The 19,406-nt window shown below is 37.8% G+C and overlaps 2 protein-coding genes across 5 annotated transcripts in view; one reads left to right on the top strand and one right to left on the bottom strand.

The window, feature by feature from the left end:
* The window catches only part of slain2 (SLAIN motif family, member 2), a 35,537-nt gene that overhangs the window by 1,136 nt on the left and 14,995 nt on the right, over positions 1-19,406 (top strand). For all 4 annotated transcript variants that reach the window (XM_079830590.1, XM_079830592.1, XM_079830589.1 and 1 more), the window contains exon 2: positions 9,151-9,293. In XM_079830590.1, coding sequence (XP_079686716.1) covers positions 9,151-9,293 — 143 coding nt within the window. The remainder of the gene's footprint in view (positions 1-9,150; positions 9,294-19,406) is intronic.
* LOC307134674 (uncharacterized protein) overlaps positions 4,227-19,406 on the bottom strand; it is a 38,019-nt gene continuing 22,839 nt past the window's right edge. Inside the window, exon 4 of the mRNA XM_079830593.1 lies at positions 4,227-4,668. The gene's annotated coding sequence lies outside the window, so the exon portion shown is untranslated. The remainder of the gene's footprint in view (positions 4,669-19,406) is intronic.

The following is a 19,406-nucleotide window of genomic DNA, read 5'->3' as shown; positions in this document are numbered from 1 at the left end:
AGGCCTCAGATATGCTCTAGCAAGATGTACATAATATGATTTTCTGCATTGTAGCCTATATTGCTCATTTGTTTTATGTAACGTGAACATTACTAGTGCAATCAGTTTTTTAAAGACATAAGCAATACATTAATAGTGCTTTTGAGAAATGTACAATCACAAAAATATTCTACATGCATGTCATACAATTGACAGTTATTACAATAATGTTATGATTTATATAGTACTTTCAGACTGTTAAAGCGAGCACGCGCAAACAGCAGTTCAGAGTGATGTTGTGCAATCTGCCATTCCAAACAGAACAAGTAAAAGTGGTAAAATAATGTAATATAATAAGCAGTCTCTCCTGGAGTGATGAAACAAACTGCAATGATGAACAGTCCTGTCAGGCTGATATGTGTCTGTTTAAAGTCCAAAACCACTTATACTGTTGAAGTGAGGAAGAGCCAGCTAAATGTAAACACAGTGTGTGTTGTTGTGACCTGTCAAAGTAATGATCACTTAATATTTGAATGCAGTGCCCTCCACTAATATTTAGGTAAATATGAGCAAATGCGGCTGTGAAAATAAATCTGCATTGTTTATCCTTTTGATCTTTCATTCAACAAAATTCTAACCTTTCATTGATGTAAAATAATTGAAAGTGGGGGGAAATATCTCATTATGAAACAAATGTTTCTGTAGTTCATGTTGGCCACAATTATTGCAACGTCCTTTCCCAAGATTACAGCTCTGAGTCGTCTTCTGTAATGCCTGATGGGTTTGTTCATCCAGAATCTCCAGATCCTTCAGAATCCCAGCTCTTCTCTTCAGTTCATCACTCATTTTCTACAGGGTTCAGGTCAGGGAACTGGGACGTCCATGGCAGAAACTTCATTTTGTGCTCAGTCACACAAAAGCCAAAAAAACAGGCCCTCCAAATTAAAGATCCAGCTGTATATTTAAAGGGATAGTTCAACCAAAAATGAAAATTAGCCCATGATTTACTCACCCTCAAGTCATTCTAGGTGTATATGACATTCTTCTTTCAGACGAAGGGAGTTATATTAAAAAAAGTCCAGGCTAATCCTAGCATTATTATAGCAGTTATAGTTGCTCTGTTTTTGAAGTCCATAAAAAAATTCATCTGTCCATCAAAAAACATGCTCCACGTGGCTCTGGAGTGTTAATAAAGGCCTTCTGAAGCGAATCGACGCGTTTGTGTGAGAAAAATATCCATATTTAAAACTTTATAAAGTAAAGTTTCGGCCGACCGCATTCCCTGTTCAATTTATGGAAAAATTGTCGAAAGTTCCCTTGCCGATCGAAAGACTAACGCGAGCAGGTCCGCTCGTCATGACGTCACGTACGCATCTTGAATTGCGAGATGGCACTTTCAACACTTTTCCACGGAAGGCGATCGGCTGGACTTTACTTGACAAAAGTTTGATCTGACTACAGAACCAGGTCTCGTCTGAAGCTCCAGTCGTGTCTGACACTGAATATGCTGGAGTTTGTTTTTGGATGAGCGAGGAGGATTTTTCTGTAGGTGCTTTTTGATAATAATTTCTTAGGCTTTCTGACCCCAAGACTCGACTAATCTCTGCAGTTCTCCAGCTGTGATCTTGGAGAGTCTTTGTCCACTCAAACTCTCCTCCTCTCGTGCATTAGGACGATAGAGACACACGTCCTCTTCCAGGCAGATTCAGAACATCTTTAGTTGACTGAACTTCTGAATTATTGCCCTGATGGTGGAAACGGGGATTTTCAATGCTTTAGCTCTTTTCTTTCAGACACTTTCTGTTTTGTGAAGCTCAACAATCTTTTGCAGCACATCAGAACTATATTCTTTGATTTCACTCGTTGTGATGAATGATTAAGGGAATTTGGCCTTTGTGTTTCTCATATTTATACTCCTGTGGAACAGGAAGTCGCGACATTTTCATGCTCCATCTTGGTAAAAATGTAAATATGAATGGGAATATTAGGGATGCACCGAAATGAAAATTCTTGGCCGAAACCGAAAACCGAAAAAGAGGAAACCAAGGCCGAAAACCGAAAACCGAAACACCGAAAGAAATTATGCCAATTATTAGTACCATTGCATTTATGGCTATGACTGTGTACTAACTTTACTAAAATCAAGACATTGCAATTGCATAAATTAATATTAAAGTTTCAAAGAATAAATCAATTACAAATTATGCCAATATTTATTTAGCACATTGCAACAATGCACAGTATAAAATAAAATTCAAACAAAAATGTTTAACTTGACCCCACTCATTTGTGCATTAAATAATAATTTACATTCCTACAGAAAGGTTTTAAAATTAAATGTTCTCTCATAAAAACAAAGTGCATTTAGGTCTAGTGCATTTAAAAATTTTCTCTGTAGGACTACTACAAGAAAGTGCATTCAGAACAGGTGCATTAGGTCTAATAATCAACACTCAAATAACATAGTACGCAAACATGTAAACTTTACATAAGGCAGTTTTTGCAATAACTTCTGAATCTGATTATAAAATAGTTTTTTATCCAATTGGTTGTTGAAATATAATCATTATATACACAGTGTCTGTCATTTTCATGACAGGTTTATTTAACATGCATGAAATAATCAAGACATCACTAACAGGTTAAGTAGAATATAATGAATATAACGGCTAATATAGAGCATATATTTAGTGAAAGAGTTGATTTACTTTAGTGAATAAAATTTTGTGGACACTGAATGACTGCCTGAGGTAAATGTATTGCTAAAGTTACATGACATTTGTTTGGTTTACAGCAGTTATATTGACGTCTTTTTGCCGTTGAAACACTGATTGAGCGATTACACCACATATGATACGTGACAGAAAGTTGTAATGTATCCTCAACACATCTTAGATGTTCATTCATGTTTATTCTTAATGAAGAGATGATCGATCGCGCTCACAGATGATCGCGTTCACGCGCGCGCCGCCGCTTGAACTGTGATGTGATCAGTGATGCCACATTAAAGAGCGTCAAAACGGCATTTATCGTTTGAATTTCGTGATGCATGTTGATCGATGTTGGTGTGGGAACTCGGATTGAAGTGTGTTCCGCGCTTAAAACATGCCCACTGTTAAAGATTGCATTGGGAAACCGTTGGGTTTCACAGTGAAGTCTGGTCCTCTTCTCATCGAGAACATGAGCTGCTGCACTACAGCTGCACTGAACACTAGCTCTCGCTGGAGCAGACGTGGGTGTTTCTCAGATATACTGAAATACGTCCACACCGCAGACATTGCTTCAGACAAGCACGTGCAGGTCGCGGTTTCTGTTTACGTCATCACAACATTTCGGCCATGTTGTTTCGGTGATAAAAGTCTTTCGGCCGAAAAACCGAAAATGCACTTTTGGGCCATTTTCGGCCGAAAATTTTCGGTGGCCGAATATTCGGTGCATCCCTAGGGAATATACTTCAGAGATATTTTACTCATAATTTTTAAGGGTGCCAATAATTGTGGCCATCATGCATTTATTTAATAATGTGAGTTTCAATGAAAGGTTAGAATTATTATTTTTTTTAAATCAAAAGGATAAACAATGCAGATTTATTTTTACAGCCGCCTTTGCTTATATTTACCAAGGGTGTTTTAAAAGGTAAATTATTCCTGTGATTTTCCAGCAGCCATGCCTCTAGTCTTCAGTGTCACATAGAGATCGACCGATATGGGTTTTTCTATAACGATGCCGATGTTTAGAGGTCCGGGTCAGCCGATGGCCGATATGTGCAGCCGATTTTTAGGGCTGATATCTTGAAGTTTTTCCCTTCGTTTGCATGCTAAAATGTCACACTAATAATAAGTGGATGCACAACATTTCTAAACTTAACTTCTCCGACTGAGTGAAATTCTCCAACTCCGATACAGGAAAAATAAAACAGAACTTATAACATTGGGGCTAACATGTTAGCAAGCAAACTGCTGATAGTTTTCGACTACAGTCCTTAAAGTAAGCGAAGTAAGTAAGCAAACCTTCAACCAGCTGTAGCAGCCAGTTCCGGATGCTTCCACCACACCAATAACACGGGGCTGCCCGCGGACGTGCCTGACTCTAAATCGGCGCAACTAAACACGGATATCGGCCGATATATTAAAAAATGACAAATATCGGTCAACCTCTAGTGTCACAATCCTTCAGATATCATTCTAATATGCTGATGTGGTGCTCAGTATTTCTCATTACTATTGAAAACAGGTCTGCTGCTTAATACATTTTTAGAAAAAGTAGAGCCTTTATTTGAAATAGACTTATTTTGCTTCATCGTATCAGTTTTTGATCTTGTTTGGATTGATGTCAGTGTGTAATCCATTGTTTGTGTTTGCTTTAATCAGTGTCTGTGAGATTCTGTGGTTTAGGTCAATTTACACAGACTCAGAATGCTGTAATCCGGACACTTGCTCCTGTTTAGTCGGATATCTTGCTGTGGCAGCAAAATGCTGGAAAATCCCTTCAACAGCTGGAGTCCAGCAGATCAGTGAGCTTAACACCTGTTTACTAGTATAGTTGGTAGGACAGAAAGTGTACTTCTCCAACCAAACAGGTCAGACATGATCACAGTAAGGATACGCAATTGATTTAATCTTCTTAGTCATGACGATTGCAGGATGAGATCATGTTAGCTTGTTTTCTTGTAGATCTAATGGTTGAAATCTGTTGACAAGATAAGAAGATGATGAGTTTATAATTGTGTTGAATCAATCAAGCAACAGTCAGAGCTCAGCTCTCAACGGCAGATCTGTGTTCTTGTGATGTAAAGACTGTGTTTATACCAGATCATCTCAGTTTCTGTCGTATCTCAGGAGAGAGGCTTCCTATGAGAAATGCACTCAGTCTCTATGTGAGGGATTATAATATGTGCCAGATTTTGCCACCAACACTGCAATCCCACATTGCCACCAGTCCTGAAAAATTAATCTGACTCTGGTTCTGTGCCATGGTTTGTGTCAGCCTGTTTGACAAACACCAATAAATCGCAGTCATTGACTTGAGAGATGTGTCCAGAGCGGCTTGTTGCACGAAGCTAGTTGAACAAACTCTGAGTTTGAGTTTGATTAATTCTGAAGTGCGTGCACCTGAACGTGAGATGCATGTGGCAAACAGCAAATCACTGATGGAGAGCGTCCGCTTAATGCCGCAATTCACTTCTCTTCTGAAGATTAGGAGATTGGTTTGAAAATTCACATGAAATTAAATGCGTTTACAAGGCAGAAATAAACACTGCTGCTGCAGCGAACATTTGAGAAGGCAGCTGAAAGAAAATATCTGACTTTATCAAATCAATGCATGATGTGAATCAAAGAAATATGCCTAGTAATTATTATAGGTTCACAAAGAGCTCAAATGAGTACAAGTTGTTTAAAAGCATTATTATATATGTATTATATTTATATTAATTTAAAAGCAAAGTTTAACATTCCTTGTCAATCAATATAATAGATTCATACAAATAATTAGCAGCAAAAGATTAACAATTTTGTCTCTAAAGGTTTTAAACTCTAAACTAGGGCTGCGCAATATATCAAAATATCGCAAATGTACATATCGCAATATGCATATCGCAAGGGCACGCAATATATCTGAATGATTTTAATAGGCTACTTCAACATTGTGAAAAGTGTACGTTTTATGTCGACGCATATAGCAGAGAATAGACTGAGCACACGACTGTTACTTATGTGACTTGCTTGACGTTAAGAAGAGTTATTAAACGCAATAACTTGCGGAAAAACAACTCCTTGCAGTCCTGTGCTGTCTGATGTCTGACACACACACCGAAACATGCGCACAAGCCATTCTTTTTTCCTTGTCTTGTTACACACTCGAACTGTAAAATACACACACAGTTATGTCTTGATGAGTAATCATGTAAACAGTCGGTTATGCTTTAAGTGAAAGATATCAGTTGGGGAAAGAAATGGATTTTACACACTTAAAGCAATATCGTATCGCATATCGAATATCGCATTATTTAACAAGGATATTGCATTTTTCTTCAATATCGCACAGCCCTACTTTAAATTGCTTTAATTTGGAGTGAGAGATACAGGGGGCGTGGCTTTATTGCATCACTTGTCAGTCACTTTACTCACAGCTGATTGGTCCAGTTTGGGTTTGCGATCTCTCCGGAGCAGGTTAGCTGTGTAGTGTAATTCACAGTGACGATGAACAACGCTTAAAAAACAAATCCACCTTCTTGAGCCCTGAAAACCAGAGTTTACTCAAACTAATCTCGACCAGGGGTGTGTTTCCCGTACAATGACGTAACTCACTGCTTAACTACCATAACTACGACTGTTTCCCGAAACCATATTGTCGCAAATCTGTCGTTCAACCACGTTGGTTAATGATGTCACGCAGGTGGTGGAGTAATAACTGCTTTTAATTAATTATTTTGAGAATGAATTCATGCTAGATTTTTTGCTATAAATTATGGGTATGGCACCTGAGGACTGATTCTTATTTTTCTCAGTTATTTTGCTTTATTTCCCGATTCGAATAGGCTCATTCTTACATACTAGAGCACGTCCACAGATGCACACTCTTCAAAAAAAGTGCTTTAAAGGTCCCATGGCGTGGATTTTGTAAATTATTTTGTTTCTTGAGGTGTACTTATATTGTTAGAATGATTTTTACATCACAAAATGTCATCATTTTGAAATAAAAACAATTTTTTTGATCTTGATATTAGCCCTCTGGCTTGAATGCTCTGTTTTGCTCTGCCCTGCCCACTGTTGTGATTGGCTGACATCTTTGCATTTGAGTGTGAATGCAGTGATCTCGTCATTGCAACGCTATTTCTCTCACAAAATTCTTTGACCACAACTAACAGCAAACATGACATGGACATGCTGTAAGAGCTTTGTGTCACTGGCTTGATTCACTGATGCATGAACAGTATTAAACGATTTAGAAAGAAAGTCTGTCTGAACTTAAATGATTAGCTACACATCAGAAATCGGGCATTAATGAACACTGTTACTCACTGTTTGTGGCAGTGCTGTCGGATCCATATGGTAAAAGTCTGTTTTTAAAGCCTGTGTTGATATTGCGAGTAAAATAAACGGAATCCATTTTCTCCAAATTCTCTGGGCGGGCGAAGCAGAGGAAGGGGAGGTAACCTTTCCTGTTATGACGACATACAGGGAAGATTCCGGATTGACTCGTCTGAGCTGTCATTTTCTCAAAGGCAGAGCAGGACAGCCAGGACTCGGTTTACACCCATCAAAAATTCTAGCCACTTGGGGACCATATACAGGCTAGGGGAACTCATATTAATGTTAAAGAACCTCATAAAATGAAAATGTCATGCCATTGGACTTTTAAATCTCTGTACAAACTAAGAGATAAATGACATTTGTATGTATTTGAAATAACATATATAGATTGTACTGAATGTCATAAATGGATTTATTAAGTCCACATGTCATGCAAACAAGAAACTATGCTTCTAAACACAGGTTGAGGGCAGTTGTTGCAACCACATAAGTTTGCGATGCTGTTTGCGAATGTTCATTGGAACTATGGTTTCGGGAAACACAGACTGGTTGAACTATGTTGATAACGACGGAACTTGCGACCATAGTTGGCTAATGATGCTTTTGGGAAACGCACCCCTGGGTAGCAACTGAAACCAGCTTCTGGCCACAGGATGCGTAGTGCTTAAGTTTGACTCAGTCTGAAGTTAGCAATAAACTTAAACTACCATTCAAAAGTTTGGGGTCTTTTTTAAAAAGTTTAGCTTGTTAAGAAATGTATGCTTTTATTCAGCAAGGAGTGATGCATTAAACTGATGAAAAGTGACAGTCAAGACTTTTACATTGTTACCAAAGAAATCTATTTCAAATGCTGTTATTGTGATGTCCAAGAATCATGAAACATTATTATTTGGTAATGATAAAAAAAATTTTATTGAGTAACAAATCAGCATATTAGAATGATTTCTGAAGGATCATGTGACACTGAAGACTGGAGTAATGATGCTGAAAATTCATGCTAAAATATATAATTCAATTTGAAAACAAGAAAAATATTTTGAACTATTACTGTTTTTACTGTATCTAATAAATGCCTGATGTGCATGAGAAAGATTAAAAAATCTTGCCGACCCAAAAAGTTGAGCAGTGGTGTATGTTGGCATTTGCTGATTTGATTATTGATTATTTATAGCATGTTTGTTACACTACTATTTTATCCATTGTGAGTTGGACACTGCAGTCAAATAGGACCACCTACTGTCGCAACAAACAATACAGCAACATGACGATCTCCAGCTATTTAATTATCAACATGAAGAGGCTTAAGACTTGAAGGACATTTATAGAGTTTTCCTAATTGTGTCTGTTAAACAACTTTTGGTACCACTTGTTACTGTCAGGAGATCCTGAGCAACAGCTGCCTCTGTATGAGACCAAGACTCGTGCAGTGCAGTTATATCTGTTCCCTCCTCTCTCCATTCCCTTCTCAGCTGCCAGATCAGAACCCACTTGCCTTAATACCAGAACTACATTTAATCTTTTAAAACAGTAACATTTGTGTGTTTTGGGATGCTCAGCAACACTATTGATACAAAACCAGGGGTCAGTTGACTAGTTGGTGGGTTTTGTGATCACCTGACCCCAATCAAATGCGTTTCATAGAGCACATTTATATAAGATACAATGCCCACATCTGGATGTGAAGTCATGCACACAAATCAACAAACATCATACTTACATTTACTTGATCTAACTGATAACATCACCCTCTAATATCAAATGTCCTCTGCACTACAGCTGTCCTATTGAGATGATCTGTTGTTGTCATATGGCCTGTATTTAGCAGATAGTAAACAAGCTAGCGATCAGCTGACCTGAACCGTTCTCCACCAGGCTTTCATGTGGCCCTATTAATTTAGGTCTCAATGACTAAGCAAAGCTGCCTGTGCAATATTGAGTGCAGTTTACACCTTACCTTGAGGATTACAGACCGTTTTATTGGGTTGTTTTAATTTAAAGGGACATTTTCTCAATAAGCCACTGTTAATTGGAGAATCTCAACTTTACTAAGCATGTTTTTTGATTAAATGTGTGTGCCAGATATGTGATCAGAGTATGTTTATCCCTTGTGACTGACCTCTAGCTCGTGTTTCTGCAGGTTGTACGAGGCGAAATTGAACAGCCCCCTGCAGAAAGCCTTGAGTCCCATCGTGTGGTGCAGACAGGCTCTGGATAACCCCAGTCCTGATATGGAGTCTGCCAAACGCTCTCTTTTACACAGACTCGACCTTACCATGTCAGGTACCACACACGCAGCTTTTTCTTTCATGTAATGTCTTACACTGTTCTGTTGTATTACAAGGATGTCCTGATTTTTCAATTCTTACTGGTGGCACCAAAAAAAATGCTTCGTTTTAGTTTTTGAACAATGTATTTTTATACATGCCATGATTTTTATTTTTATATATGTGATATATTTTTTTTAAATAAATACATTTTATTTATATATAATTAATATATTATATTTATATATAATATATTTTTTTTTAGTCAAATGTTTTTGCATTAATTATATTTTTAATTACCATTAATATCTGAGATGTATACTTATTTACACATTTTATTTTTATAACATTTATTTTATTGCTGGATAGAATAATACTAATTGCTGTATTTTTTCTGTCTGCTTGATTTTTATTTCTATTGTGTATATATGTAACTTGTATTTTTGTAATTCAGTTTTTGCCATGAAGAGAGCCACAGATGCTGACATGGCATTAAATAAAACTATACTGATGCTATTGCTAGATAACTGTCACACTGACTCTGGGTTATTTGGCCATCCTTCCATTCAAACCCTGTGGTTGTCTTTGTTGATTTTATTCAAACTTCCTCTTTTTTCAGTCTCAGTTCTTCCCCTCTCTCTCTTTTGCCCTCTACCCATTCATTGAACTCCATTTCTGGCTCTGATTCTCTCCCATCCCCACTTCCTTGCTGTGATCAGCCTGTCACCATGTTTCCATCTTGTGGCCTGTCGGTTTACTTGGATAAATCCTTGTACGTTCGGCCGTGACTGTTCCATCCGTCCGTCTCTTCTCTAATTATAGGTAAAGAAGAGTTATTGCAGATCTCCTCCGTGTTATTCATAGTCAGGAAGGCTATTGCTGTTTTTAGTCAGGGATGCCCATGTGACATGTCTTAAATTGAGCAGCTCTTTATAGGAGGACACTGACTGACTGCTTATACTGACATGTTGCGGTCTGACTTTTACAACACCCACTGACATACTGTTACATCACACTTTCATCTACTCTTATATTTTACTTGCTTCAGTGAGGAAAGGTCTAGAGACGGAGCAAATGATCTTAAGAGTCCTTTTGAGCGATTCTCTCGTTCCTGGCTCATCTCCTACAGCTCACTCTACAGTCACCTTGAGTGACATGGGAAACGTTCCAGAGAATGTCCAGTTCACGGATCAGAGTTTTCCATTAAAAGATCCAGTCTGCAGTGGCTGCATTTGATTAGCATTTGGAACAGGGCCAGGTGTGAATCACTCTTGTCATTTTGCGGGTGTATGATGTCATTGTTTTAAGTGGACTCATCATGTCATCATAGAGCAGACGGCAGCACATCACCCTTTGAATGTTTTTCATCTCACATTTCCAAGATAAGATGAAGATTACAAGGACACATTAAATTGATCAAAAGGGACAGTAAAGACATTTATAATGCTACAAAAAATATATTTAAAATAAATGCAGTACTTTTTAACTTTCTATTCATCAAAGAATCCTGAAAAAAGTTTCCACTGTCTATATATATATATATATATTTGGAGTAATGGTGTTGATCACAGGAAGAAATTACATTAAAATAGAAAGGAGTTATTTTAAATTGTAATATTTCATAATATTGATATTTTTACAGTATTGCTGATGAATGCTGCCTTGGTGAGCATAAGACATTTTTTTTTCAAAAACATGAAAAAAACCTTACTGATCCTGAACTTTTTGTATTATTATATAGTGTTATATATTATTATATGTATACAGTATTATATAAAAAAAAATTAAGACATTTTTTTATATTGTTTTTTTATATTAAGATGTATATATTTTTTGGCTGTAATATAAAATGTTGTCTGCCACAATGTCACCCCTCTCTTTTTTGGCAAATATTAATATAATTAATTATTAATTTGATTAAGCATATCATGTAATGAAATCAGTTCATTTTTAATCAAATAACAAACCAATTTATTTAGTCTACTGGTCTACAGCTTGCGAGTACCAAACTGAGTGCTTTTTCCATGGATTATTGCACTTAAAGGATTAGCTCACCCCAAAATGAAAATTTCCTGATAATTTACTCACCCCCGTCTCATCCAAGATGCTGTTCATGTCTTTCTTTCTTCAGTCGAAAAGAAATTACGTTTCTTGAAGAAAACATTCCAGGATTTTTCATCATATAATGCTTTTCAATTGCAACCAAAATGCTGAAGGTCCAAATCAATACAGTTTCAAAGCGCTTCGAAGGGCTTCAGAGGCTCTGTGTGATCCCAGATGAGGAATAGGGTCTTATCTAGCGAAACCATCGGTCATTCAATTATCCAAAAACACTACATTTTCAACTTCAAAATTGTCAGATATCGTTGTTTTACCTTTTCTTTTGCTAAAAGGTGATTGTATTAGTCTTCACACGAGCGCTTTGTAAACACGGGGCGGTACTTCTGCCCAAGTCTAGCATGATCTTTCCGATGTGATTACGTCATCCTTAGCTCCTCGCAGAGCAGCGCAAGATGAACAATTTAGGTTAAAAAGTATATTCATTTTTATTATTATTTTTAAAATGACCAATGCTAGATAAGACCCTATTCCTCGTCTGGGATCACGCAGAGCCTCTGAAGCCCTTCGAAACGCTTTGAAACTGTATTGATTTGGACCTTCAGCATTTTGGTTGCAATTGAAAAGCATTATATGATGAAAAATCCTGGAATGTTTTCTTCAAAAAACTTCATTTCTTTTCGACTGAAGAAAGAAAGACATGAACATCTTGGATGGCATTGGGGTGAGTAAATTATCAGGAAATGTTCATTTTGGGGTGAACTAATCCTTTAAACAGTCAGAAATGCGCATAATTGTCAAAATGCCCGTCTTGGCCAGTACTAGCTACATCCCATGCTGACTGTGTAGGGTGTGTATTGCGGTTTCCAGGTTACCTGAGGCATCGCTAATTCCCTAGAGCCATTGCCAAGAGAGTAAAGAGTGCCAGTGCAGATATGTGGGATGCATGTCAAATCTCTATCCTGTTAGGCACACCTTTCAGCTTTTTTGTCTCTTTCTCTTATTGCTTGTTTCTTTTTTTTATGCCTCTCTTGTGCTCTCTTCACATCCGGATACCCCTGTGAAGTGCATCTGCGTGTATGTGAGAAAGTAAAATCGAGACAGACATGTTTGCACACATTAATGAATTCCATTCAGAAGGCTGAAGAGTCTGACTCAGCACTCTTATAAGCTATACATGCACTCTTTGTGAAAAGGCAGTAGATGGCTAGGCCCTCACTAAGTTTTGTAACAGAGCTTGGACGCAGCTGTTGTAAACTTTATAGCTTGTGAATAAGCAATTTGGTCATAACCAATTGGTTGTCTTTTGCATTGTAAAACTTGCAGACAGCTGATCTGTTATAGTATGCCTGCTCTTCGGGGAGTCTGTTTGTCCAGCCATGGAAACTCATTCCAGGGCTTTACACTTCCCTCAGAAATGCAAACAGCTCCATAAGGTTGTAGTCATAACCATGGTTACATAACTCACTGGACACAAGGACAAAAGAAGAAGTTTGATGGAAAGAGTACAAGTGATCTTTCCTTAGCTTTTGGACTTAATAACATGTTCAACTGACAAAAAAAAAGTTATTTTTTATTCATATTTGAAGAAACACCATTAACAGAATTCATTCTGTCGAATTATTTTGCATTTTTTCTCACCTAAATGTTTGCTCACTCTATTTCCAAATAGAGTCATTCATTTTCCAAAATTAAATTTAGGCCCTGTTCTTTGATACAATACTTTGGTAAGAGTTGAAGGTTGAGCTTGACAAATGCATTAAGAAAAGAAAAGAGATTATTAAAATGATTCTAATATTGTATGTCTATTTTACAGAATGATATTTTATGTGGTAATAGGGTTGCTTACAGTTTTGGTCATTTGAATGAGTCAATAATTAATTGTATAATTATTTTAAAATAACTCAATATCTACACAACAAATTAAAATGATTGTATTATATAATTTTAATTGTTAAAAACGAACTAATTTTAATAATAGTTTATTGAACATATCTAAGAGATCATTTGTGCCTCTAAATGTGTGCTTTAAAAACGATAAAAGGACACCAGACTGTATTAATAGGAAGTGCTATCTATGCTCTTGAACGTTGTTATACAGTGATTCAGCAAGTTCTTTACAGTCTTTAGAGCTTTCCGACTGGGTAGAACTGAGATTCCCTGAGCCAAGAGCATTTATTTCTCTCTCAGTGTCTTTTTCTTTAGCTGCAACCTCAACTTGCCCTTGCAATCCAATCCGCTATTGCAATCCTGTTTGGATTACACTCGTGTTACCCTGTTGATATCTTTCTTTTTCTTTCTTTCTTTTTTTGTTGCTGCCTTATCTCCTTTTTTCCCTCTGCCTTTCTCTTTTCCACTACTGATCTGTCAGGTCTTATCCTGTATACTTTCAACATCGTTGCATTCATTCTGTCTTTCTCTTCCTTCTTTGTCTCTTTCATGTCATCCATGGCTCTTCATGCTGCTGTTGGTGTTGTGAACTCTTCTTTCTCACAGTATTTAATGGCATTTTCACACCTGGCTTGTTTGGAACGTTTGTTTCAGAACCTGCGCTGCGTCCCAATTCGCATACTATCCTTACTAAATAGTTTTCGAAAAAAGATTTAGCATGTCCCAAATCGTAGTATGTTGAAAAGAGTATTCCAAAGATTCCCGGATGGTCTACTATTTCCAGTCATAATTCGAAGTGCAGATCGATGCGCACTCTAACGGCTGATATTGCCCACAACCCATTGCGAGATGGACGAGGATTTGATTAGAACTCCAAACGTGGATAAAAAGTGTTCAAAAAAACTACAAACATGACGGTTACGTGAGTCTGTCGGTTAAGTAGAGAGGATTAGATAAAGGGGTTTGAGTGAGCAAAAAGGGGTTTGACAAAAAGATATTTATTCAATGTTAGCCACATTATATTTCACCTGCAGCAGCATTGAGAACTTTTGTAATGATACGTTTGGCCATTAACTTTGCAAATACATGAGAGGAGTCTCTGCATTAATGACCCACGAATGGCAGATCAATGTGCTACTACATTTCTCTCCGATACGGTAGGAAATTAAATTGAATGTGGAGGATTTGAACTGTGACAATGATTGACAGGGCAGTTTAAACGGTGACGGGACGCATGTAAATACACGTAACTAAGCAACAGAGTCCGTTAAAGATGACGAAGTAGTATGTCCCAAAGCTTGCATACTCTTCTGCTACACACAAGTATGCACTTTTTCTTCAAAAAAAGAGTACATACTTCTAGGACGTAGTATAAGTAGGCGAATTGGGACGCAGAACTGGTGCATTTTTTTATCCCTTAATTCGGTTCATTTGGGCATATATGAACACGGCAATTGCACACTGATCCGCACCAAAACACAGTTTCTGCCAGTCTCATGTTAATCTTGAGTACCTATAGAGTAGTATTGTATCATTCATATCTCCGAAGAGTCTTTCGTTTGAACAGATTTATAAAAGACCAATACACTGTACCGATTCTTTCCGAAAACAGCCGAATTTGTGGAGGCATGCAGTGGGCATTCATCCCTCACAACCAGAAACACACTTCTTTGGTGACATTGTTGATTTTGTGGTCTAAAAACAAAATGCCTGCACTGCCGATGGCTTCCGTAACCTGAACGAAGCTCGTTGATGGGCGCGCTCTTGCTCTCGCTCTGGTTGATGTGTGCGGGAGAAGTGCCCATGCAAGCAATTCCACCCTTTATGAAGTCATACAGGGACAAAACTTTCTGAAACTTGTTCGAATCCTGAAGAAGTGTATTTGGCACAGAAATACGCCATCATACGTCCAAATCGTTTTTATTTTAATTTTTGGCCATGTTTAGCATGAGAATCCATTCTATCCACTCTTTAACAGTGTAAATAAATCATTAAATGCATTAAATAACATGAATGCCCCTTTAAACAGCCCCTGTTGCTTTGATGACCTTTCCTTTCTATGGGACTCTCTTCCACATAATCCCCTTTCACACAGAGATGGCTGAAAATACACTGATAATGTGTCCTGGGATTTGTTCCAGGATCATTTGATTTTGGTTCATTCACATTGTCAGCAATTTTCTCACACATCCGTTAAATATCCCGTAAAGACACATGGCATCTGTGACATGACATCTTAAGACAGTGTCTTAAGTTTGCTTAATATAGATTTCTCTCTTTAAACCACTGTTTCACTAAGCTGGTGAACGATCTCAGCTTCAGCGTCATCACTACAACACACCCCTTACGGCATTGATCCTGCCTTTTGTTCACACTGGGCGCAATACCGGGACACGTTTGCGTTCACACTGAAGGCACTATTTTATGCCAATTTCCCGGGATCAATCTGCTGTTTAAAAAGGGGCTATATTCTCTTTCTCTCATCTCGTCCACCCCCTTCCCTGAAAACAAACTTTCATATGGGCTGATGGACAGCCTCATTTTCATGTAGACTGTCCATTGTGCTGAACTAGATGTTCTTGACAGACAGCCCAGGTTCCCTGTAATGAGCCCTGCAGTCTTATTAGCCTATTTAATCCAGATGAAAAACACAGTTAGTGAAGCATCTTTTCAGTGTCAGATCTACCTCTGGGGGTTTAACTTGTCTTCTTGCAGTTTATGGATGTAGTCACCAGAGTTATGACCGATTAGCTGTCCTCATTTCCCCTTCTTCTCTTCATTGGCTTTTTCTATCGTGGAGATACACAAAGCCAGTATTAGTCTACTCGGTGTGGTGTACTGCTGGTGGAAAGAGCATGGATGAGCCAAACCATCGGATGGACTGGAACGTAATGGCCATTGGATCGCTTCGGCCACATATATGGAGTTAATGACATCTTGAAAGATGGAAAAGACTTTGGGTATTTCTGTTCTGGCTGAGATGCAGGTTTCCTATATAAACGTCTATGGTAGCATCAGTTTCAGATTTCAGAAATACTATGATCTCTTTACACGTTATGACATCAAGTCATCTCCTCATTATTTATATAGCGCTTTATACAGTATAAATTGTTTTAAAGAAATTACCCAGAATAATTTGTCCCAGGAAGTTTTTTCCCCCCAGACTTGTTGCTGTCTGCGTTTCCATCGCGGTCTAAAGTTCTGTGAAGATTAGGAAAATTAGTCCGGTAATGTAGGACTGCACGCTACTTTCCAGTTCCCGCTGGATTTCATCCTCCTCATATAAGCTTAATAAAGCCTGAACCTCGTCTTCGGTCCATCGGCCGTATTACTCTTACAGCACACACTGCAACAGGCTTTTAAAAATGGTGGTTGAAATAAAATGCTACGTGGATTCAACCAATCAGCACGTTCAAGTCCCACCCCCGAAAGTTCCTGGGCCCTCATTTATCAACAGTGCGTAGAAAAGGTTCTATATTTTGTCCTATGAATTAAATTTTAATGTGCCCAAGTACAAGAAAATCCGTATTTATCAAACGTGCGCACACCGTTCTTACGCACATGAGTAAGCAATCATTGTTGATAAATCCCACATGTGAGTTCACGTTCATTAGCATTCAGAAACGCCTCCAATCAACCATATATGGTGACAACACTTCCCTTTAAAAATCACGTGATTGTGTTTTTTCCTCACCGCAATAATGGCAAAAAGAGCAAAAAAGAGGGACTTCACAAACTTAGAATGAGTTGCGCAACGGTTTTTAACAACAACAAATTTGCATCACAAATGATTTGCATGTTAACAGATTGAAACCCTTTTCTATTTACATAATTAAATACGTTTGTTGATGGTGCTTTTATGGCGATGTGGGTGCAGTCTATGGCTCCAATTATGTTTGGGAATCTGGCCATAGCATGAAAGCCATATTTTATTTCAGCTTGTTGAGGACTTCGGTAAGGGAACTGGATGTAAGTTGGGGCCAAGGAAATAATTGCATCCAACATTTGTCACAGCTGTCTTTTATAGGGTTTGACACCAATTACGCATCGTGTTTAAAACTACAAAAATTATAAATAGAGAGTTTTGTAATTAAAGGAAACGCAGGACATATGTGATTTGCTTAATGCATACTGTCTTAAATGTTTTTTATGTGTAGTGTCACTATTCTACCACTAGATTCTCTGCGCAAGCAAGCTCAGAGGTGTGCTATTTACACATATTTCTACTTATAAGTACAAGTTGGTAGATCCCACACTTTGCGTGAAAATGTTTACGCACAAATCTGTGCATACAAACCATTGATAAACGAGGGGGCCTGAACTTTGAAAAAGTACTACCTCACGAGCAGGGACTTTCTGAGGGGGAAATTATTACCAGGAACTTCATTTAGACCCTGGTCCCCTGCGTTTGAAACACACCGAAGTTCCACCTAGTTCCTGGGGAAAGTTCCTGAAGTGGAAACCTGGCTAATGATGCAAACAGAATTAAATTGTGCTGTATAAAGCAGCTCTAAAAAAGATGTTGTTATTATTCAGCTTGTAGCTTTGCTTAGAATACGTCAAATCGGGTTATGTGGTCGCATAAAGTCTAGCTGGAAAAGTTCCCAAAGCTCAAGTTGGATCCCAGAATTGTGCATACGGATATGATCGGAAGTGCATACAGCTCCTGTGTAACTCTCCATTAGAAATGAAAGACTTCTGCTCTGTTGTTTGTCCAAGATAGTGAAAAGATGGCCTGAGTCAGCATTCTGTGAGCTTTATGAATTTAAAGCCTGTAGTCATTAGTCAAAAGTCTGAACTGTGAGATTAGGTTGTTTCAGGCTAGGTTTTAAGGACAAATCTATTTTGACACTGGAAAAACGCCCACATGACACACTTTGAGTCAGTTTAGGTATTGGATTTTAGACACTTTTATGTGCCTATGTTGTAATGTATTAACAATCCTCCACCTCGTACATCTATCTGCATGTAGTTAGTGTTGTTTCTGATGTGTTTTGTTGACTTGTGATGGTACATGTCCTTGATTCTAATGTCCTTACAGTCTGGTGTTAGTGGCTTACAGCTAGGGTTGGGTACCGAAATCCGGTTCCAATATGGCACCGGTACTTATATAACCGGTATGTACCGGACCGAATCAGAACGCAGATTTCGGTTCCTCATTTCGGTGCCAAAATTCAAACGTGCTTTCGCGCTTTGGCTGAGCCAGAGACAGACGCTCAGCGCTGGTCACATCACAACTCATGACAACTATTCAGTGTTTTCAACGACATCATGTTTATTTCAGGTTTCAGACATTTAAATGTTCATAAGTACTAGCAAAAAACACACACTGATGTCTATGAAAGCGGCAATGACAATCCTTTCAGACGGTTATAATTTGACTAACGTTACGTGTTTTATTCACATCAGATAAATGCACATTATATAGTAACTATATAGTTTACTCTATTCTTCTTCCAGTTCACTGGTCACTTACTTTCATGCATTTCGTGAGACGAGAATGATCTCAAGTGTTGTAACGTTAACGTTAAATCCGACAGATCCGATTCTGAGGCGCAAACTAACATGGCGCCGCCCATTGCGCTTTATAGATCAACTAACACACATTCACTCACACATTTGAACATCAGATAGTTTGTGACACAGTTAAGAAGTTTGTGAATATTTTGAATAAAAAGAAAAAACGAAATAAACCCGATACAGCTGAGCTGTCAGCGCTATTGCGGCTGCTGTGTGTCATGTGAGAAACATGACGCGTCACCATGGAAACATTAAGGCGATGCGTTCAAAAATATTTAGCCAGAGAATATGATCATATTTCAAAATAAAGCTGAAGCTCGAAGCTGGTTTGTAGCAGAGCAAGAATACAGACTAGGCTAACTGCTGTTATTACTGTAACTGTTTAGAGTTATATTAGGCTTGTTGTAGTTGGGTGGCTTAGGTTTTACTGTGAATTTGTAAATATGTCAATTATAATTTGTAAATAAGTAAATTGTGTTTTGTATTTATTTATATTCATACATTTAAGTATACATTAAACTTTTAATAAATGGTTCAATTTAAATAATAAATAAATAAATAAAAAGCCATTTAATGTCATCCACCTCGTTTGGTGGCCTTTTAAAAAAAAAAAAGTATCGGTTCAGGCACCGTTTAGGCACCGGAACCGTTTTAAAAGTAT

The sequence above is a fragment of the Gobio gobio genome, assembly GCF_949357685.1.
Source record: "Gobio gobio genome assembly, chromosome: 12".
NCBI lineage: Eukaryota > Metazoa > Chordata > Actinopteri > Cypriniformes > Gobionidae > Gobio > Gobio gobio.
The sequence above is the reverse complement of the archived record's forward strand: the minus strand, read 5'-3'. Positions and strand labels throughout refer to the sequence as shown.